General features: G+C 40.7%; 2 protein-coding genes across 3 annotated transcripts; both read left to right on the top strand.

The window, feature by feature from the left end:
* On the top strand, window positions 1-6,442 carry vps51 (VPS51 subunit of GARP complex). The gene is made up of 11 exons (XM_030746629.1): window positions 1-408; window positions 841-970; window positions 1,083-1,229; window positions 1,360-1,579; window positions 2,189-3,077; window positions 3,236-3,451; window positions 3,566-3,649; window positions 3,737-3,871; window positions 3,963-4,084; window positions 5,459-5,546; window positions 5,632-6,442. The coding sequence occupies exons 1-11, from the start codon at window positions 232-234 to the stop codon at window positions 5,890-5,892; spliced, it is 2,469 nt and encodes an 822-aa protein (XP_030602489.1). The 5' UTR covers window positions 1-231; the 3' UTR covers window positions 5,893-6,442.
* Window positions 6,443-7,010: 568 nt separating this feature from the next.
* tm7sf2 (transmembrane 7 superfamily member 2) lies at window positions 7,011-21,943 on the top strand. 2 transcript variants are annotated; one of them, XM_030746680.1, is made up of 11 exons: window positions 7,011-7,089; window positions 8,014-8,096; window positions 9,849-10,045; window positions 13,518-13,572; window positions 13,900-14,094; window positions 14,742-14,845; window positions 16,727-16,846; window positions 16,937-17,105; window positions 17,196-17,276; window positions 17,387-17,509; window positions 21,422-21,943. In XM_030746680.1, the coding sequence occupies exons 2-11, from the start codon at window positions 8,024-8,026 to the stop codon at window positions 21,580-21,582; spliced, it is 1,278 nt and encodes a 425-aa protein (XP_030602540.1). In that variant the 5' UTR covers window positions 7,011-7,089; window positions 8,014-8,023; the 3' UTR covers window positions 21,583-21,943. The 2 variants fall into 2 exon arrangements, with proteins under 2 accessions (XP_030602540.1, XP_030602541.1); XM_030746681.1 differs by lacking the exon at window positions 7,011-7,089 and adding an exon at window positions 7,108-7,172.
* Window positions 21,944-22,949: the final 1,006 nt, after the last annotated feature.

Below are 22,949 nucleotides of genomic sequence, written 5' to 3'. Positions count from 1 at the left end.
AACAACAACGCTTCCACCTAGCTGCTTCTGTCTCAGAGAAAATATGCCATTTTCTGATTATTTATCCTGAAAACACTCGTTTTTAGAGTTGGCAGCGAAGCTAAACACGCATCAGTAACACGGGAGCGCGAAGTTGGCGTTTCCCAGCTTGTCTCTTGTGAGCTGGTCTGTCGTCACCTTTCTTTATCGTCGTTTTTACCTTAAACGTTTCACAGCTGGCCGCAGTTCAGTATGGACGAGGGCTCGGTGCCGGTCCCTGAAGACGCGGGGAGGAGGCGTCGGGTGCACGGCATGTTGAAGCTCTACTACGGGCTGAATGAAGAAGGAAAGGCCCCGGAGCAGCCGGAGTCCCTGGATCCCTGCGATATCAATGGGCCGCATTTTGACCCGGAGCATTATCTCAACAAGGTGAGAATCCGCTCCGTGGCTCATAGAGCTGGACTGGTTCATAACTTTAGTGTAACCTTCATGTCAAATAATAGAAATTTAAAAACTAACCCTGTTGTTCAAAGAGCCCGACAGCAGCAAAACTATACACAGTTCAGTTTGCTGCAAAGTTAAATGAAACAGCAGGATGCCTCCTTTATTTGTCCCAGTTTTACTGTCGCTGTGCATACAGGTAAAGCTGTAAGTGGCTGTAAAATACAGCACTACTTCTGTCTTGCTTTCTAAACAGTATAAATGAACCAGCACTAATACTATATCAGTAACTAGAAGAAACAAATGACCACTAAACCAACAAAAACTTAAAATCATGCGATGTCTTACGAGAACTGTTTTTAAGTGTGGCCCTTGGTGCTTTTTTTTTTTTTTTTTTTTTTTTTTATTATTCAAATCCAGCTCAGGAGGGAGTGCTCTCTTACGGAGTTGATGGACCAGGAGACCTGCATGGTCAGGCAGATCCGCTCTTTGGACAGTGACATGCAGACACTGGTATATGAAAACTACAACAAGTTTATATCTGCTACAGGTGAATGGAACATCTCACACACACACACACACACTGCTGTTGTAATGCAACCTGACGCCAAATTGTGGAAACCTGGACAGCTGAAATATCCTCCCTTCCTTCTTTTTGCCAGACACCATAAGAAAGATGAAGAACGACTTCAAGAAGATGGAAGATGAAATGGATTGCCTGTCTGCCAACATGGCTGCAATAACTGAGTTCAGTGCTCGGATCAGCGGTACACTACAAGACCAGCATGCGCAGATAACAAAACTCTCTGGTAAGACCTAAACTGGCAGTTTGTTTGGTTGAAACAGAAGTCAAGGACTTTTTAGTGATTTCATTCATTCATATATATATAAAAATAAAAATAAAAATAATAAATTTTCTCTTACTCTGTATCACTCCAGGTGTTCACACTCTGTTGAGGAAGCTGCAGTTTCTGTTTGAACTGCCCGCAAGGTTAAATAAGTGTTTGGAGCTGCAGGCCTATGCTCAGGCAGTGAACACCCACCGCCGTGCCCGCTGTGTGCTGCAGCAGTACAGCCACCTGCCCTCGTTCAAGGGAATTCAGGATGACTGTCACGCAATCATGGACAAGCTGGCACAGGAGCTTCGACAGAAGTTCAGGTGACAATTATTAGTTATTATAGTTCATTCTTGTTAATCCTTCTCCACAATTCAGTTTCAATTGTTGGTTTGCATGTTTCACTTTTCATTGTTTGAAATTAAGTTTTCATTAAATATATATTCGTTGTTAGTTTTACACCTTTTTAATTTTAATATGAAGGTTAGGGGCATTTTTACACAAGTTCAGAATAGATATAAAACAAAGACAGCAAGGGAGTTGACTCAGTCTGAGTCTCAGTAAACAGATGGACAGAAGCCTCATCGGTCAGGTTTGTTGACAAATTTCATCAAGCTGACAAAGACTAAAACTAAAGACACATCCTATATGTTTTTGTTTTATTTTAGGTAGTTTTGTTTGATACTTTTTCAGTTAGTTTTTTCTTTTTTCACAGTCTACTTTTTTTTTTTTTTTTTTTTTTCACACCTAGTTTTAGTTTTTAGTTTAGCTGTAGTTAGATCAGAGATGCCACCTTGAGGGAACATTACACAAAAGAAGTTCCATTTACAAGAGGCTGGTGAGAAAGCCAGAACTGACCAAACCACAGAGGGGGGGGGGGATCACACATTTCATTACATTTCTGTTTGTATGTCTTCTTCTTGTGCTCACAGGGATGGTGGGTCAAGTGCCAAAGATTTATCCGAGTGTGTGGAGCTTCTTTTACAGCTGGATGAGCCAGCAGAAGAGCTATGTGATAAATTCCTGAGCCACGCGCGGTCTCGCCTTGAGTCAGATCTCCAGGGCCTGGAAGCCGAGATAAGACCGTCCACCTCAGCCGTGAAAGATGCTTCCGCACACGGATCATCGTCTACAGCAGCCGCCGGATCGCCGACTGATAGCTCCCCAAAAACGAGCTCTCTGGCTTCTCCCGCCTCAAACACTGACATCCTGGAATTCATCGACAGAGGCTGCAATGAATTTGTGAGCAGCTTATGTTTAGTAATCACTTCCTATCAAGAACTGTTTATCAACCATGCTCAAACAGGCGAGCTAGCATCCAAAAATATTCCCCAGATGGCAAATGGCAAGCTGCATGCCTTTGTGGATGATCTGGCGTCTCGATATTTCATGCTTGTGGAGCGGAGGATACAAGAGGAGAAAGGGGTTGGAGATAACTCCCTTCTTGTACGTGCACTGGACCGCTTCCACCGCAGACTTCAGGCTGTGGCCAAACTTCTGCCAGGCTCAGCCGTGCCAAACAAGGGGACTGAGATTGTGATACAGGCAGCGACAGAAAGAGTCAAGCAGTACCTCTCCGCTCTGCAGAGCTTCTACATGGACAGCTTGACGGATGTGAGGCAGGCTCTGGCAACTCCTCGTCTCTCTGTGGCTGGCGCTTCTGTGGCTGGGCCAGCCTCTGGCAGAGATGCTCCAACCAGCCTGCCAGAGCTGCTCTCCTCCCTGTCAGCCTCTATTCTCAATCAGATTAAGTCAGTGCTGGCGTCAGTGCATCTCTTTACAGCTAAGGACATTACATTCTCCAACAAGCCGTACTTCAAGGTGAAAAGTTTTTTTTTTTTGTTTGTTTGTTTTTTGTGCCAAAACTCCACAAGTACCTCGCGTAGTTTTCATATGAGTAAACTAATGTGTGACATCCTGTTACTGTTGTTTCTGCACCATGCGAGTGATGCCTGTTTGTGTCCGTCTCCCCCTTGTAGGGTGAATTCTGCAGCCAGGGTGTACGTGAGAGCCTGGTGGTGAGCTTTATCAAGTTTGTGTGCCAGTCTTCTCGGCAGTTTTGTGAGAGCGCCGGAGACAAAGGAGGTTCAACTCCCCCAGCCCTTCTGTTGCTGCTGTCTCGCCTTTGTTTGGACTACGAGACCTCTACTATCTCCTACATACTCACGCTCACAGATGAACAGTTCCTTGTACAGGTATTACACTACAGAAAGGCAGAGAAATCTAACTATTATGTTTTTGACCTCTCTACTCAGCCAGTCTCCCTACCAAAGATGATAATATAGATGTTCTCTTTTGCTCTCTCTCAGCACCACAGTCCCGTGACACCTGTTACAACTTTATGTGCAGAAGCCAGGGAGGCAGCACAGAAGCTACTCAACCATTATGTCAAGGTCGGTGTTTCATCGACAGCCTTTACCTTGGATTAAAGTGAAACAGTATTTTATTTCAGGTTCTTCATTTTTTTTGTTTTGCTTTAGGTTCAGGGTCTGATCATCTCCCAAATGTTAAGAAAGAGCGTTGAAACCAGAGACTGGGTTAACACCATCGAGCCAAGAAATGTCCGTGCTGTCATGAAGAGAGTAGTAGAGGACACCACATCGATTGATGTGCAGGTGAGGGTTTTGAAACTGTCTCAATCACACTGTCCTTATTCACTCATGATTACATATGAATGGGCTGTTTTATGAACCTTTTGCACTATAGGTTGGTCTCTTGTATGAAGAGGGTGTGAGGAAAGCGCACAGCAGTGACTCCAGCAAAAGGACTTTCTCTGTCTACAGCAGCTCCAGGCAGCAAGCCCGCTATGCTGCCAGCTACACCCCAAGGTACTTTAGCTGCACACATATAGCTCAGCTCTTTTTTTGTTCTGTTTACAACACTGCACCAGAGTAGACTCTAGTGTGCAGAAAATGAAATTAGGTGATCACAGAATAAAGTTTTTTAATTGATTTGCACTAATAAAAGAATCAAATTAGAGCTATAAAACTGTAGAAACTATATAGAAATAGGTAAAAATTCATTAATCTGATAATCATTCTCCATCCCTGCCACACCACGCTTGTATTCAAATTCAAACTTTCAAAGCAGCTCTCACACAGATCCAAATGTGACTGTTGGACTTGATAAGAAAGAAAAGTGACGCAATACTGTTCTTGTGCAATTTCTGACATGACAGAAGGTAAATTGAAAGTGTAGACACTAAACAGACTAACAATGACTATTTTCTGCAAACACGATCACGGTTGACATTTGAAAAAACAAAACAGGGAACACTGTGTCAACACCTTGTTTTCAGCTTTAAATTAGGAGGGCCACTCTTCATACACATATACACACACACAAAAAAAAAGATTTAAAGATTTACTTCTGTTACTTCTGGTATTCTGTTGTGACCACTTGCACTTGTGCGTTTGTAATTTCAACAAAATCAACTTCTGTGTCAAACGGGTCTGATTTTTATTGTTGATCAGTGCTGGCAATGGAAGCTGGGTCTCTTCTTACAACCCAGAAGCCAAACAGGAGTTTTCAGTAGAAGAGTCTGGAATGTCCAAGCCCAAAGGGTCAACAATGCAAAGTGCAGAATGCTTGTAATTTACTTGCAACATTCAGAGGGGTTTGTGCTGTGAATTCATCCCCGTCTGCGCAGAGTTCTGCTTTAATGTCCTGAGGCATCTGAAAATAAGCTTTTTGGTCAAATTAAACTGCATGGTGTGCAAGCACACCTCACAGTGAAAATGTCTTATGGCCACCCTACTCACAGGTTTTGGCTCTTTGTGACTTTCTCCTCATAACCTCCACAAAACGCAAGTAAACAAGACACACTGGAGGAGATCCACTGTGCTTTGCAGACACACACACACACACATGCAAGTGGCCAGAACGGGACTTCCACAGAGTGACCTGAAAATACTAGAAGTGGTGCACGGCTGTCCAAGGAGACTACCTATAAGGGGGGCAAAACCAAATTTAAAATCACATATGGGTTTTTATTATTTTTGTTCTGTTTTGGCTGAGAAATTTTGGAAATGTTAGGATAAAATAATGACACAGTTGTTAAAATATTGTAAATAAAAGACAGATGCAGTATTATCATTACCACTTCAATGAAGGTCAGTTGTTTCATAGGCATTTTCAATCATTCTTAACATTGTTTTTAAATTGTGCATTTACTTGAGCATGTGTCTTTTGTGTATCTTCAGTGCTCCCATGGATACCAATCTGCTGAGTAACATACACAAGCTGTTCTCTGAAAGGATTGACATCTTTAGCTCAGTGGAGTTCAACAAGGTGAGTGCAGATCTTTAGGTAGTCCTCATTTAAAAAAAAAAAAAAAATCTTACATTTTCACTTACACATCTGTCTGTTTCCCCAGGTGTCTGTGATGACTGGAATTATCAAAATCAGCTTAAAAACGTTCCTGGAGTGTGTCCGTCTGCGCACCTTTGGCCGTTACGGGCTGCAGCAGATCCAGGTAGACTGCCACTACCTGCAGATGTACTTGTGGCGCTTTGTTTCAGACGAGAATCTCGTGCACTTCCTGCTGGATGAGATAGTGGGAAGCGCTGCGCACCGCTGCCTGGATCCTGCACCGATGGAACAGAGTGTGATTGAAGTGATCTGTGAAAGAGGTTAAGGCTCAGAGAAATAGTTTGGAATTACACTGGAATCATGCATCCAAATTTAAACATTTATTCTGTTAAATCAACTGTGTTGATCCAGATCGAATGAGAGTCAGAAATGATTACTCTTTCAGCACTAATAAGAATAACTTTGATTAAATAACACTTGCTGTACCTCAAGTCCACATGAGCCTGCACAACGTTTGGTTGATATTGTAGTTGTTGCAGACTAACAAAATCATCTCATCTCCTCCTCATTCAAAGAAGGAGAAGAAAGAAAAGGCTGAATTATCCATTGTGCAAGCTAAAACTTTTAGCACCTTTTCCACTTGAAGGAAAAAAGGCTGACCATGAATACAGAATATTAATGACTAAAGAGAAGAGCTGTGTCCTGTGCAAATCACATATATTAATAAATCATTTTTTAAGGGTGGCTTACTGAATAATTTGTTTTCTGATTTCATGTGAGTCACTACCTGCTAGCTTCAGGTTGCATAAGTCTGTTTTGTGGGCATGTTTCCATGTATAGGAAAGTTTAAATGTAGCTTCTTTCTCTGCAATAAAAGTGTATGAATGTTGGATTCAGAAGTTGTTACACTTTTGAAATCATTTGGTGAATATAATACTGTTTTTAGATAAGATAAAACTTTAATGATCCCACGAAGGGGAAATTTGCACATTACAGCAGCTCAGTACAGAGAAAATGAAAGGATGAATAAAACAAATGAAATAGAATAGAAAAACACTATATATAAAAAAATATATCAATATCAATACACATATACATACACACACACACTCATCAAAACACTATATACAGATATCAAAATTACTATATACATTTGTAGCCGGTAAGGTACACAACATACATGGTATGCATCTTATGGGTGAGAGAGTAATAAATAAGATGCATATGTATGTATATTTTGTATGTATAATGTATATTTTAACAGTATAACAAAGTATGAAAGTTTTTTTTTTTTTTCTCACAAGATCTACTGTCTGAAAGGTGCGGCTGACGCCATCTTACGAACGCATTTGATTGGCTAAAACCTTTTCTCCCACCCTCTTCTGACAACCGCGGAAACACCTGATTGGCTCAGGATCAGTTTCGTGCTCCGGGAACGTAGGTGGGGGCGTTTCTGTGCGCAGGTTGATGGATAGACGCGCACGGGGTGCTTTAATACAAACATCCCGCTTGGCAGGAACCGGTAAGACCCTAAACGCGACCGCAGATTTGCACTCTTTGTATTTTCTGTGTTTTTAGTTTCTCGCATTCGTATCATTGTACCAGGTAACGGGTCAAACCGAACTATGTGTCATGTTTCATAGCAGAACAAAAGGAAGCTTTGACTTATTTATGCCGCTCAGCAGAGCAAGTACGGGCGTGCAACATAACCTGCAATTTAATATTTTATTAGAATGTCAAAATGTTTTTAATCAAACTATAATGACTCTGGTGACTCTTATACACCCTTTCGACTACTTCTCTTGCTTTTCCTTTCTTAAACCAACTGTTTAGTGTCCTATAGAGTATTTGAATGCAGCATGTTAAAGGATGCTCTGTCTGATCAGTGTGCGTCTGTGGAAGAAATACTTAGATCGTCTGCTCGCGTAAAAATAAAAATAGAATCATATACAAATACTTTACTACAGGACAAAGCCCCTGTTTTAGATTATACTGAGGTAAAGGATGTCTTTGAAGTCTTGTTCACTTTCTTGACAGTTTTGTTTGTACAGTTTGGTGTAAATCTCAGTCAAACCTGAGCAGCGCTTCTGTGGGTTTAACTGAGTCTTTAATCAGTAATAAATATTCATATTGTGTGTGCTGATCATATCTTCTGTACAGAAATTAAATAATCTTAAATAATTTTTCAATATTGATTGCTGTTAAATTACTCGAGTAACAGGTGCATACAATAAATTGAAAATCCTCAAAAAAATTATCTTAAGGTTATACTTCTGTATTTGCATTTGAAAGTTGCACTTTCTGTGGCCTGATTAAAGAGGTTCTTAATTGGGGGGGGGGGGGGGGGGGGGGGTATTGTTAAATGTATGCAAAGTTGCCATCCTGTTGTCATTTTAAACTTCTTGTAGCTAATATGTAGTCTACTTTTCTTTTTTTTTCTCCACAGGAGCACAATAATGACACCAAACGATCAAGCACTTAAACACAAACTGTCACATGACACACACAGGGAATTTGGAGGAACTCTGGGTAAGTCATAGCAGTGTGTCTTAATTTTGCACTACAGTAGCTACCTTTGGTTCTATTTAATATCACACTGCCATGATCACAGTACTGGACAGCAAAATGTGCCACTGCTGCACTAAACCAGAAAATAAGCAGAACCTTTTCTTTCCTTTGATTCATGCACTCTGATGTTCATACTGCTGTCTACAGTTGCAGGACTATCACATTATCTGGGTTGCCCTGCAGCTAAATGCTGCTTTTATATACAAAAGCAGCATTTAGCGGTATCTTCTCTGTTTGGGCTCGGTGGATACCTGCTTTACTGGCAAATTAAGAAAATCTGGACGGCGGTTCGACATCTGCAGAGGCTGCCGACCCAGGTGGAAGGGCTGAGCAGAGCCGTACAAACTCAGACTCAAAGCCTGGTGGACCTGAGCCGCAAGATTAGCGGGCTCGCAGGCGAGAGGGGTTAGATCAGGAGATATAGTTCGGTTCTGCACAGTGAGGACGGCAATCAACGAATTTGGAATATTGGATTTTTGAATGGTTTCCCAGTAAGACTGAAGGCTGTTGGAAAAACAAGCAGCCTGTTCCAAAACAACATTTGTTATCAGGACCAAGGCCGGCTCCCCTGCCGGCCTTGGGTTGGCAACCATGTCTCTCTCCAGGGCTCTGTGTGCGGCTGCTCTTCCCCCCACTCCGCGTTGTGATTTGTGAAGCTGGGTCTGGTGTACCACGGCCGCTGATGAAATTCCACCACTATCAGCGAACTGTTTTGGCTGGAACCTGGCATCTGGCTCCACAATGCCCCCACCTCTCGTCTCCGTCTGCATTCCCTCCTGACCTGACCTCACCTACCGCCGCTGTCCTAGCTTTACATGTGCAAATGCTTTGCTAAGGTGGTTTTTTTGGACCCTGGTATAGTGCTCTTTTTGAGCACTGTACCAGATGACCTTTTTTTAACCTAACTTCCCCATGATGTGTTGTTTTCTCCTCCTGCCAAAGGTAGCGCTGCAAGTCGGCTGCATGACCCCAGGACACATATCCCCCCATGTGTGTTGTGTTTTGTGTATTCTTGGATGGTGTTCTGTAACTGCAATTTCCAATGTGTGAACTTGTTCACCCACATGGCAATAAACTTCATTCATACTCAAATTACGCAGAAAGGTGAAACTAAAAAATCCTGATTTTATAAAAGGAAGAAATAAACTGACATACAAAAGAACATTTACACTAATGTGCTATTTATGATGCACAGTCAGACACTGTCAAAAATGTGTTGTTTTATTAAATTGCACAGGTTGTTTGGTGGATCATAAGATAGATGCCTCAGTAAAACTAATAAGACGTTGGATGTTTCACTGTAGTAACAATCACCAGCATCACAGCGTCATCACAGCGCATGACTCTTCATTCCAGCTCTAATTGAGAATCATCGCAGCCACCTACATCAGATATATTATCGTTGAAGTGAAATTAAAAGAAAAAAACAGGATATGTACGTGATGCTTTGTTTCTTGCTTTGCCAGTTAAGCTCAGCACAGACTTCACATCTGACTGTACTGATGTTTACACTTGATGTGCATTTGCATTATTAATGCGCTACAATGCCTCATCTCGCTGGTCAGGACATGCTACGTTCTGAAAATTTCCATTCATGCTGTTTCACTAGTTTTCATGTCTACAGTGCTTCTTCTTCTTCCACTGCTGTGTCAGCCATGTTGTCTAAACACACATCTAGCCCTTTATTTTACTGTATCTGTATTTGTCTTTCAGGCGCTGTATCCATTCCCATCTTTCTTCCGTTGACAGTGCTATTTCTGATCTGTGTGAGTCGATCTCCTGAGGCCAGTTTGTTCCAGTGGCCACCTCCCCTCCCCTCAAGTGACCAGCTATGGGACCCTCTGGCCCCCGTGCTTCTCCTGGGGTGGTTTGCTCTCCATGCAATCATCTATTTGATGCCATTAGGAACGGTATGGCATGTTCATCAGCCCGATTCATTAGTTGCAGCAGAACACGTGAAGTTGATTTCTGACTGTAGAGAAATGACTAAGGATGGGTCGATTTATTTATGAAATTAACTTTCATTTGGAAAATTTTGAGTTATCTCTTTCTATACAAGTTTATAAACAGTCGTGTGAATTAAGACTTTCTGCAGTCCTGTGAAAAAACTATAGTACATCCCATCATTTTGTAGCGTGTAGAACCACCTTAGTGGCAATTTACGTTCCCCTTCATTCACACGTCACGGCACACAAAATAAAAAAATATAAATTGATCAAGTATGGCCTGTTTGGAAAGGCAATGAATGCAACCACAGAGTATCCTTCACTCAGAAAGCATTTGGAGTGTGACAGCACATTTATTAATCAATTATTTGACTGGCATGTATGATGTAATTATTTGCACATTTTTGTTCTGTAGAATCTGCACTTTAGCACATTTACTGTGACTTAAAATGATGGATACTGCATTAGGAAGGGTGTTTTGAAGTATTAACTTGAAGTATTTGTTTCTTTTATGACCTATCAGTCTCTCACCTCGTTGTGAAGGAATTGGCCCACTCTTCTTTACCACATTGCTTCATTTCATTGAAGTCTGTGGACGTTCATTTATGTGCAGCTCTTAAGGTCCTGCCCTAGATATTTATATATTTTTATCTTCTGTGCCGTGGTGTGTGAATTGCTTATTTATATATTTTTACTACTTACTATCAGCTGCAGGTACAAAATGCATTTCAAAGTGCACTGTGCCATGTTAAACTGTGCATGTGACAAATAATTATCTTATCTTAGGGGTCATTGACAATTATCAACATTTCCCAAAGTGTACAAAGAAAAAAAGAGAATTTTCATGACATTTAATTTTACCTGGTTCTTTGGAATTTTAATGTAATAGGAAGTATTAAAAACACATCCTGGTGTTGAAAAATTCTGGAAATCTTGGTATTAAATATACTCTTTCCTATCTATTAAAACATTGTATTGTTGCACTAATAAAAATCCATCCATCCATTCTCTTCCGCTTACCCATTTCTGGGTCGCAGGAGGGCTGGAACCTATCCTAGCTGTCATAGGGCGAGAGGCAGGGTACACCCTGTAATAAACATATATACCTATATATTAGAATTTATAGGGTGCAATAAACTGATTTGAATTTTAATGTGAATGTGTACTACACTGTATATATGCAAAATGTGCATGCCGCCACGCTGTACACAGTGGCAGTGGAGCAGTTTGTCATCTGAATAGCCGGTCTTGTGCCAAAAAGTGATTTCCGTTGTTTGCCAAAAAAATTGCTGGTATTTATATTGTTGTAAATGACTTGTTGACCTATAATCTGTCAAGCATATCTCTTATGAATGATATCAATTCATTTTGAGTCATAAAAAAAATTTCCGTCACATGGTAGAAGCTGCAATCAGCTTCTACCATGTGAAGCTGCAATCAGCTTCTACCCCCCCCCCCCCCCCGAGACTTTTTTTTTCCAAAAAGTGACTAGCAACAAATTTAGCGACTTTTTCCAGTGACATCAGTGACTTTTGTAGAGTTTTGGAGATATGGCGGTGTTGTGCCAAAAAGTGGTTTCCGGTATTTGTCAAAAAAAAAAAATTATTGGTTGTATTTAAATTACTGTAGATTAATTTTTGGCCTAAAATCTGTGAAACATGTGTCAAACATAGCTCTCATAAATGATATTACATCATTTTGAGTGAGAAACAACACTCCTGTCACAAGGTAGAAGCTGCAGTGACTTCTTGGCAAAGTGACTTTCATATATTCTTTATTAATGAGGGTTAAAAACTATCATTGACATTAAAAATGTCTTTTTTCCCCGAGAGATCTGGCCAAGAGGGCTGCAGAAATAGCAACAACTATAACATTACACACACTATAAAGAGTAGCCAAAAAAGACTGATTATAATGTTGATACAATAATGCAGAGTCATAAATATATTTGCAAAACAAGTCATTTATTCATTTTATATATAAGCCCTTCATAAATCCTGTGCATCACAGTCTATTTACCAATATAAGCAAAGATAATACATCACTTTTTGGCACAACACTGGAAACCAGAAATCCTCCACTGTCGCCATGTTTTATGTACATACAACGCTCATACTGTGTCCCTTTTAAGCTATGGCATCGCCCGGGGGGTGGAGGGGTTTTACTTCAAAACACCCCCCGGACCTCAATTCGTCCTTTAGCGAACTCTAGCGACTTTTGAGACAGCCGACAGCGAGTTTTCTTACACTAAAGTTGGCAACAGTGCCGGCCACCAATCACCAGATTACGAACAAAAATAAATTTAAAAAATCAAATAAAAAAAAGAAAATAATAATTCTTTTAATTAAAACAATAAATTAATTAAAAATAAATAAATAAAAAACAACAAAAAATTCAAAAACCAATATACCAGGAACATGTAGAATTATTGTAGATACCTTCTGAATAAAATCCATCATCATTTTCTGTGGTTTACGGTTTCCATTTTTGATTCGGCTTTTTGGAACAATGCTTCCACTTCCTTGTTGAATTTATCTCTGGCAGCTTTGGCTGCTTTCCACACCTGCTGCGCCACACTCACAGCTTGTTCCTGCCTAATATCGTCTGTAGAGTCTTTCTGTGAATTGATGATGGCCTATTTTAGAGAATTCAATGAAGCCTTTGAACTGATCCACCAGACCGGAGGCCATATTGCTGCAGACCACGCAATAGTGCAGTGGTCTACAAGTGAGTGGATGCCTCGGACATTGGCGGTCAGGCGGCAGCGCTCAATTTAAATAGTTCTGACCGACATTTTCTAACTTTTTGAAAAGCGTACATTGGGTGTTAACCCCTCCCCCCGGTGTATGGTTTGTACGCTTTGGAATTGTTGATAATTGTGAATGATCCTTTAGTTCTGCTGTCATGGACTTTTAACTTTGCTAACTGAGACCTGTAATATCTGAGATGGAGCTCTTGGGTTTTTTTGAATTTCTCTGAGCATTGTACAGCAGCACCTGGCTGTTTCTTGCCCCTTAATTCCTATAGAAGCTGTAAGGATGTAGTTATTTTTTCACAGGTCTGTGTAGAGTCCTGTAAAAACTTTAATTTTCCCATGACTCTTATCTTGCTCTGAAATTTTTGTCGCTACAGTATATTTAGCTGTTATTGCTACAAGAGTTTTAGCCAAAGGTTTGGACACATTGTATCCAAACTTTTGACTGGTGCTTTATTTTAGTTTCTAGATATTTTCTATAGTAATATTAATGTCCCGGCTTTTTATTTGATGGTATTTGTTAGAAGAATTGCAGAATTCTGATAAATATGACCACCTTGAAAAAATGTAAGACTTCCAGTTGTAAATTGATGAATATTTTCTTTGACTGACCTTGTGACACTGAAGTTAGCTAATAGGTATGCATGATTTCTGTTGTATTTCTGTGTTTGTTGCCTGCAGGTGTCTGAAGGATTAGTGCTCAGAGATGGAACACGCCTCAAGTATCCCATAAATGGTATTGTTGAGTGGGGAGTGATATAACTACAAGTATTTCTATTTAGGACTGAATCTGTATGCATTAAAAAAACAGATTTAAATCTTAGTCTTAAGTGTCAAACAATTTCTAGTCCTGCAGCACTGTCTGTAATATTTCACATCTATGCTGAAGTCTTACACTTGACTTTAATGTACTCTCTGCCTGGTCTGATCTTAAAATTCACTAATGTTACATAATTCTCAACTCTTCCAACTTTTGCCCTTTTCCCTATAACAGCCTTTGTCAGTCTGCCTATCTCGCTCCCCCAGGCGACAACATTTAGTTTTGTTTGTTTCCCTCCCTCAGGTTTTCATGGCCTGTGCATCAGCGGTGTGTTCCTGATGTTGTTACTGGGGCTCGGGGCTCCTCTGGGGTATCTGTTTGAGCTGCTGTTGCCTTTGGCAGTATGTGCAATAGTGGTGTCGTTCCTGTTTTCCATCTACCTCTACATCCGCTCCTTTTGGGCTCCTTCCCATGCACTCGCTTTGGGGGGAAACACAGGTGAGACGTTGAGGATCATTAATGAAGGTTGAATCTGTGCTAAAACACTGTTAAACCCAGCGGCTGGCAGTGTTCGGTGCATTCACAGGCCTGTTTTGTTGTTTGCTGGAGGATTTGTGTATTCCTGTGGGTAATTATCTAACAGCCACGCTCAACAGGAGCTTGTAGGCATCATGCATCAAGTAAGCTAACCCTGGCTACACTGCACTCGGCTGCATCCAGTTCTGCGGTTCAGGCTCTGAGAAGATTACTCTCTGCTTCAACAGCATGTTGTTTTTAAGGCCATACTGTGATATTAAATTTACACAGAATGTAGGTTGGAGAAAGTAGAGGTGGAACTAGCCGCAGGAGCCAGCATGCACAGTATATTGACTCTTGCATTGACACATCTAAATGGAGCCATAAATTAAAGCTATTTCCTTGCATGACATGTCAAAATGCCTCAAGTGAAAATGCACCTAACAGTGTAGTCAGAAACCATTACACAGGAACAGCTTTTGAATAGAAATAGCAATTACCCAATAGAATCAATGACAAATGTGTTGTAACTCAGAGCTCTTATTAATTTACTTTTCAGCCTTCATTACAGCATGTAATTAGAGCATGTGATTTTTATTTAACACATTTGTCTCTTGGATGTAATTTAGGAAATCCCTTCTATGACTTCTTCATCGGACGCGAGCTAAACCCCCGGATTGGAAATTTTGACCTGAAGTATTTCTGTGAGCTCAGACCAGGCCTGATTGGCTGGGTGAGTTAACGTGGAAGAGCGAACTAATCGATTCACATTGCCATTGTTGAAAGTTAAAAATCTAGACGCATTCATGATTTGGGATAAATGGTTTATAGATCCAGTACCCTATAAGTCACAAATTGGAAAACTGTCTCAGACTAGATGCCAAGATGCTTTTATTTTGGTGTATTTAATGTAATTTAACAATAGATAAAAATCAACAAACATCAGAATCTGTCGGGATATATTTGTAAGTATGCAGCGCCCTTCCAGATTCACACTAATTGCATTAACTGACAGTGATGGTCGTCCCTGTCTGAGAACCCAGCATGACCAATAGGTGGCGATGTTGCTCTCCTCTGATCTTTGATAATAATTTGCAGTCTGTGAGTTTGACACAGTCACAATCAGAAGCTTCTCTCCCTGGTGACCTGACACAGTAAGACATTTGCTGGAGGACCGGGGAGCACGTAACTGTCTGCGTCTGAGTCATCAGACTAAATGAGACTAAATCTATTGTAGAAACTCAAATAAGAGTCCTAAAATGACAGCACGGTTCTCATCGTCATCGCCAGTAACAAAAACTACAGCACTGAGACAGCAGAAGGTTAAAGTCACTCTGTGAAACACTGATGTAATGAGTCGTTTTCCTTTGTATTTACAGTGTACAAAGGAAAAACCTTTGCACATGTGAATGCTTTAAAGCCATGTGCGTGGGAGAACCCAGAAAAAGCCTCCACCAACTGGCTACAGACACTGTGTGGGATATTTTCATTTCCTGTCGAATGTCCAAACTACTTTCTTTTAACGTTCAGTATTTCACAGTTGCTGATAAAGTCCAAAATATTAAACCACAAAAGGCTTTCTTAATAATTTAATGGATTCCTCGGATTTGGAATAATAATGCCAAACATATTGCTTCTTAGATATAAATCAGCTTCATACTTAATAATGCAGTTTGAGTTATGGGGGTGTTCATAGCTAGAGTATGACATATTCATTGTGTTTATGCATTCTCATGTAAATCAGAAAAATAGACACAGTATATGGATTTCATGGGGAACATAAATGACAGCTGTTTGGGGAATGAATACAACCACAGTATATCCTTCACTCAGAAAGCATTTGGAGTGTGATAGCGCATTTATTAATCATTTATTCGACTAGTCAAATGGCAGACAATTGATTGACATGCATGCTGTAATTATTTGCACATTTTTTTTTGTTCTCTGGGCTCTGTGCTTCAGCACATTCATTGTGAAATAAAATGATGGATTACAGTGCCTAGTCTGGGCTTTCATTTTGGGCACTAAAAAGACAGCGAGCCAGAGAAACGCACATCACTCTGAATTTCAGAGGTTAAAATGTAACGGGACATTTAGTTGCTACTTTAATGGGCAAAAGAACTCACATATGATGTGATTGCAGAGTTGATTGCAAGTTGTCATTCATATTGAGGTTGTCTGTCAGAGGAGGTGAAGAAGATAACAGGTGAGAACCTGTTAACTTGTTCTCAAACAGACCTGCAAATGACCTCACGTACTGAGGAGTGCATACACTGATGAGGAGTCTTGTGGATTGTGGAGTGATTAAGGCTGAGCCTTGACATTTAATGTAGTATATTGAATGTTCCTAAACACACAGATTAGGTCTTTATAATCAAATTATCAGAAGAAATGTTCTTACTTAAAATGACAGAGAATGGCACGTGTGATTTTTGACTCCTTGTGAATAAGAGAGCAGCTAAAAGAAGCTTTTATCACACAAATAAATAGTAGAATAATGATAGCATGCTTTTTTTTTTAGGTGTGAATCTCATGATCACTGAAGGAATTTGTCTATCAGTGCAAATGAAACACACAGCCCCACTTATGTTCATCATTATTCACGACCCCTCAGGTGGTCATTAACCTCGGCATGCTGATGAAGGAGGTGGAGCTCCGAGGTTCCCCCTCCCTCGCCATGATTCTGGTCAACAGTTTCCAGCTGCTGTATGTGGCAGATGCTCTGTGGAACGAGGTGAGAGGCACATTGAGACCGCTGTCTTTTTTTGTCTTTTAATCGCTTTTTTTTTTTTTTTTTAACGTCCGCTAAACTTTGTTGTAACAGGCAGCTGTTCTGACCACCATGGACATTGTGCATGATGGTTTTGGTTTCATGCTGGTTTTTGGTGATCTGGCCTGGGTTCCCTTCACATACAGCCTGCAGGCAGCCTTCCTGGTCATGCACCCACAGGCCCTAAGTTTACTCAAGGCTGCAGCTATAATAGCACTGAATGGTATTCGTGTGTCAGCTCTTTTCTGCTAGGCTAAAAAGTGTGATATTTTGTGGCTGAAAATGACTTTTTTGTTTGTTTGTTTTCCATCAGGTGTTGGGTATTACATTTTCAGAAAATCCAACTCACAGAAGAATCAGTTCAGGCGGGACCCCACTCATCCAACTGTTGCAAGTCAGTTCTTGTCTTATTTTCTCTCTATCTTTTAACACACTGAGATAAGTGGGGGGGTGAGTTAGTAAATCTTACTCAGAAATATCTGTGTGCTTTATGACTCCATACAGGACTGGAGACCATTGCCACAGCAACGGGGAAGCGGCTGTTGGTGTCTGGCTGGTGGGGTCTTGTTCGTCATCCCAATTACCTTGGTGACCTCCTCATGGCCCTCGCATGGTCCCTTCCGTGTGGTAAGACATCTTAAAAGCCCACTGCCTGACTTGTCTTGCTAGAAGGCCACACTGACATAACAGAGGTTTTTTTTTAGAAAATGTGGGTGAAGTCATGGATAAGAAAATAATGTCAGGCTAAGTATTAATCATCTTCAGCCTTGGTTTATTATTAGAATAGATAATGATGGCTGGTGGTGTTAATGATCCTCTATAAAATCCTTTGTTTTTTAAATCTGACACTTTACTTTGGCATTACCTGAAGACTTTATCAGAATGTAAGAAGCGTAGAGCTCCTCATTGTTAATCTCACTGATTTCTGTCTGTACAGATTTTAAAGACAATAACAGAAACAAGTCACAATACAATACAATAAAATACAATACAGCACATTACAACACAGTACTGCTGCCCTGCCAGAAATAAGAGTAACTCTTGGTGAAATTCATAATGCTTAAATGCTCTATTTAAATCTTTATATTTGCATTCACTAACAAGGACACCAAGCCCAAATACAAATGATAAACATTTATTGAGAATGAAGCAAAAAGCGAGGCCACAGGTTTGGGGTAAGGCCTCACTAAGGATCAGCAGGGACCTGGCAGGTTGACAACCAGAGAAAAAGGGAGGGAAAACAAAGATGTGTGGCATAAGTAGACATTTAAGGGGAGTGTTCCAGCTCATCAGATAAATTATCTCCAATTATTGTTAACTTGGGTTTTTCTCCAGAAGTTTTAGATCTTTGGATCCTCCTTCAGCTTGGAGTTATTTGCCTTTTACTCACTTTACTAAACTTTAGAAAGGGAGCATTCGGTTCCCATGACTCTGTTGTTCAGTGCAGTGTCCTCATCTGTTGGCCCACACTAAATGCTGAGAGCCTCTGTGATCCAGCTCCTTCTGTTTGTAAGGATTTTGAACACCAATGCTGTTTGTGTTTTTCACAGCCATAAGCTGCATTCACTTAGAAAATGACTACATTAGAATTTTGACACAAGGAATCATGACTACAAGATGAGTCTTGTCTCAAAATGTCGGTCAAATAGAGACCTTCCAGATGCTAAAACTTGCTTTGACCAGCCACCCATCTCACATCCGTCCTGTACCTATGAAGTCATGAAGGATAAAAGTACTGGAGAAAATAAAGCAAATTACAGAGCACAACATTTTGGCCCATTCTTATGTATTTTAAGGGCAAATAAATTGGAAAATGTTCATAATATGAAGGAAAAATTTTGCATATAATAAAGTTAGTGTACAAAGCAGGTGATCTGAGAGGGTTAGGTGGGAAGGACTGATTTATTTTTCATACAGTGACCCCTTTAAAGTGGTCTTAAGAGTGGTCTTTATGTGGAGTCATGTTTGCAGCTACCCAACAGTGTATTCACTCTCTTTTGTCTGTTAAAAGTGATGACACATGGAGTATTTTCTTTGGTGTTTCACTACGTAGACTGTCTGCTTTAATGAAAACAAGCTTGTAGCTTTTTATCCATCCATCCATTTTCTTCTGCCTATCCTGGGCTGGGTGGCGGGAGCAGCTGGCTAAGCAGAGAAACCTAGGCCTCCCTCTCCCGAGCCACCTCCCCCAGCTTATCCAGAGGGACACCAAGGCATCCCCATGCCAGCCAAGAGATATAATCTTACCAGCATGTCCAGGAGGTATCCTAGTCAGATGCTGGAAACACCTCAACTGGCTCCTTTCAATGTGGAGGAGCAGTGGCTCTACTAATATGGAAAGAGCCATTTGAACCCGGTTTTCACAGAAAACAAAACAGTGAGAGTCGCAAATACTAGCGGAAGCCGGCTTCCGGTAGCGGCTACCGTGAGTGACGCATATATTGAGAAACTAAAATAAATAAATAAAATGATTTTATTTTAATATTTAAGGATCGCAATAATGTTCCAATTTAAAATGACAACAAAAACCGAACTGACAAAAAAAAATGCACTTCAATTGGATACTTTTAATTTACTTCCGCGAGTCGCACAGAGCCACAGATTAAAGCCTGAATGAGCCACATGCGGCTTCGGAGCCGTGGGTTGCCGACCCCTGCCCCATCTCTAAGGAAGAGGCCAGCCACCCTTCGGAGGAAGCTAATTCCTGCCACTTGTATCTGTGATCTTGTTCTTGAACTGGTAAATCTACTGCTTTGCTTTCACGCTCAGCTCTCTCTTCACCATGAAGGACAGGTGCAGCGTCTACATCACTGCAGATACCGCTCTAATCCATCTGTCAATCTCCCGCTCCCTTATTCCATCACTCATAAACAAGATCACAAGATACTTAAACTCCTCCACTTGGGGCAACAACTCATTGCTGACCCGGAGTGGGTACTCCACCCTTTTCTCAGACTTAGAGGTGCTAATTCTCATATCCACTGCTTCACACTTGGCTCAACCGCTCCAGTGTGAGCTGGAGGCCTCCACCTGATGAAGCCAACAGGACCACATCATCCGCAAAAAGCAGAGATGAGATTCTGAGGCCACCGGGGCAGAAGCCTTCTGCCACTTGGCTACACCTAGAAATTCTGTCCATAAAAGTTATGAAACACCCACAGGAAACAAGTCCAACTTATTGCCAGCAATATGGACCAAGCTCTCGCAGCAGTTGTAGAGGGACTGAATGGCCTGCAACACCTAACTCAGTTACTCTATGAAGGCTGGGTACTCTGAATTGGTGTTCAATGACAAATGGCAGTCAGGGCCTGTTCACTGACCCAAAGGTGCAGGGAAGCAATTTTCTAGTAAATTTGCCTTTTTTTTTTCTTCTTCTTAAGTTTACAACTTAAGTTTATTGTTGAAATTTTAGAATTTACCCCACTGCTTCTTTTTCTTTTCTTTACCTTCAGCGGACCTGTCAGAAACCGGGCTGCACGGCCATAACAAAAAGGGAGATGCACACAAAAGCTAATTAAAAGACTGTTTATTTTAAATGAAAGGAACAAGGGCAGAACTTAAATGAACCATGGTGTGTGTAGTCAGAGCTCTGGCACACTGGGCCCAGGTGTTGCCAGTGTCACTAATTGGAAACGAGCCACACCAGCCCTCCAGTGCCTGCACATGAGACCTGCCTCCCAAACAGGCCACAAGGAAGGCAGGGCGGAGTGGGTCATCACAGGCCGTAATGCGCTGTCGCAACTATTTTATGCAAACCTTTATAATCATTTTGGTTGGTACAAATAAATTATTAATGGCCCTTGTGATTTTTTTTTTCTTCAGACTACTTCTATGTCCTTATTAAGTAGTTGTATTATATTTACAGCTGGTGCAGTTGCAACAAAGGCAGCAGCAGATTGTTCTCTTTGTTCCTCTTTAATTTGCCTCATTGTGTCAAAAATTCACTTCCTGAAATGGTGACTGTCAGGCTTTTGAATAGCTGATACATTCTCATTGATATTCAGCTTTATGTGACTCATTTGTCTCTCTGCTTTTGTAATTGAGATGTGTTCTTTAGTTTCTGCTTTCTTTCTTTTTTTTTTATTGCTGTAACACAAGTGACAAACTGCATAATTATGCACTCAAAAAAATATGATGACAGATGAAAGCTACACAAACAAATAGTCTCAGTTGGCCCTTGTAGACCTGGACTGAGGAAATACTGACAAAAGGGACAAGGGGTAACACTCTGAAACACTAAGTACAGTGTCAAAAAAACAGATTACCGTGATGAATCAACTCTGAATATTAAAGCTTAATCAGACTGGTATTCACTGCAGGGCTTTTGTATAATACTGACTCAATAGAAAGTCTACTGCTATTTGAAGAGGAGGCTGTACACTTGATTGCAGCTTGTTTTATGTAAATCATGAATGCTGATGTCAATAGCAAAAGAAGGTACTAGTTTTTATTTCACCCATTCATTAATGAATCATAGGATATTGTCTTGTTCTTTCTGTCATTTATATTTGTCACCATTTATGCTTTTTTATTCTTCAGGATTCTCACATCTTCTGCCTCACTTCTACATCGTATACTTCACCAGTTTGCTGATTCACCGAGAAGCCCGTGATGAGAGACAGTGTAGGGCCAAATACGGGCTAGCTTGGGATACATACTGTCGACGTGTCCCTTACAGGATCTTCCCTTATATATACTAACAAGAAGGAAGGTGGGAGGAGCGAGATCAGAACTGCCACACGACTTCCTCGGGACCTTTCGTATGTGCACAAACCTAGCAATAACTACATGTAAATCTGTTTCCAGTTAAACAATGATAACTGGTGCCGCTATGGAGGATCTGTGGAAGTAATCAGTCTTCATTTGTACCATAAATATCAGTGCCTTTGTTCATAGAAAGTCTGCATAAAAGCATTTTTTTTACTGTGTCTTGTGGTTGCTTTTTTGTTAGTTTTTTTGTTCTTTTGTTGTTTTTTGAAGTGTACTGTCACAGTAAACTACCTTTGAAGTAAAGAACTATAAGTATTTGATCATGCATCTTAATTGCACTTATTAAAAATGTGTTTGATCTGCTCTGCACACTGTTTGAAATAAAAAATTACATTAGAATATGATGATATAATAATAATTATGCAGAAGAAATGCACATTATTTTGCTTAAAGATTTGAACCTGCGCCTTTGCATATGTGACGCATACACTCACTGGCCACTTTGTCAGGAATGCCTTGCTAGTACTGTGTTGGGCCCCCTTTTGTCTTCAGAGCTGCCTTCTTTCTTTGTGGCATAGATTCAGCAGGGTGGTGGAAACATTCCTCCAAGATTTTGGTCCACATTAGCATGATGGCATCATGCAGTTGCTCCAGATTTGTCAGCTGCTCATCTATGATGCAAATCCAACACATGCAAACTGTAGCCTCAGTTCTTAGCTGACAGGAGTGGTGCCCAATGTGATCTGCTGCTGTAGCCCATTTGCATCCAGGCTCTTCTGCATACCTTGTTTGTAACAAATGGTTATTTGAGTTACTGTTGCCTTCCTATCAGCTTAAAGCAGTCTGGTCATTCTCCTCTGACCTGTGACATCAACAAGGCATTTTCTCCCTGAGAACTGCTGCTCACTGGATGTTTTCAGGCCATTCTTTGTAAACCATAGAAGATCAGCAGTTTCTGAAATACTCAGACCAGCCCATATGGTACCAAAGACTATGCCATGTTCATTTTTCTTCCCCATTCTGATGCTCAGTTTGAACTTCACCAGGTCATCTCGATGATGTCTGCATGCCTTAATGTGCTCAGTTGCAGCCATGTGATTGGCTGATGAGAGATTTGCATTAATGAGCAGTTAAATATATACCTAATGAAGTGGCCAGTAAGTGTATTGTAAGATGGTTGTTTTTAGCTGTGCCACCTCTTTGAAACTGTTATCTTGTTTAAATGGATTCCCTTTCCAAGCTTCAATAGCAGATGTTCACCAAACCTCATTTGTTAGGTTCCAGCTCTGCACACGCCCCGCTTCAAATTATTCTGAAGGAACAAGAAGTACATGGCAGCTATTCATGCCAGCAAATG

The sequence above is a fragment of the Archocentrus centrarchus genome, chromosome 14 (assembly GCF_007364275.1).
Source record: "Archocentrus centrarchus isolate MPI-CPG fArcCen1 chromosome 14, fArcCen1, whole genome shotgun sequence".
Taxonomy (NCBI): Eukaryota; Metazoa; Chordata; class Actinopteri; order Cichliformes; family Cichlidae; genus Archocentrus; species Archocentrus centrarchus.
This window is presented reverse-complemented; position numbering and strand designations above follow the sequence as displayed.

Bases quoted from the DNA above. Each gene is read 5' to 3' on its own strand.
- vps51 (XM_030746629.1), top strand. From the start codon at position 232: ATGGACGAGGGCTCGGTGCCGGTCCCTGAAGACGCGGGGAGGAGGCGT. The intron at 409-840 runs GTGAGAATCCGC...ATTCAAATCCAG, and splicing joins CGGAGCATTATCTCAACAAG to CTCAGGAGGGAGTGCTCTCT. The intron at 5,547-5,631 runs GTGAGTGCAGAT...CTGTTTCCCCAG, and splicing joins GCTCAGTGGAGTTCAACAAG to GTGTCTGTGATGACTGGAAT.
- tm7sf2 (XM_030746680.1), top strand. From the start codon at position 8,024: ATGACACCAAACGATCAAGCACTTAAACACAAACTGTCACATGACACA. The intron at 14,846-16,726 runs GTGAGTTAACGT...ACGACCCCTCAG, and splicing joins GACCAGGCCTGATTGGCTGG to GTGGTCATTAACCTCGGCAT. The intron at 17,277-17,386 runs GTCAGTTCTTGT...GACTCCATACAG, and splicing joins CACTCATCCAACTGTTGCAA to GACTGGAGACCATTGCCACA.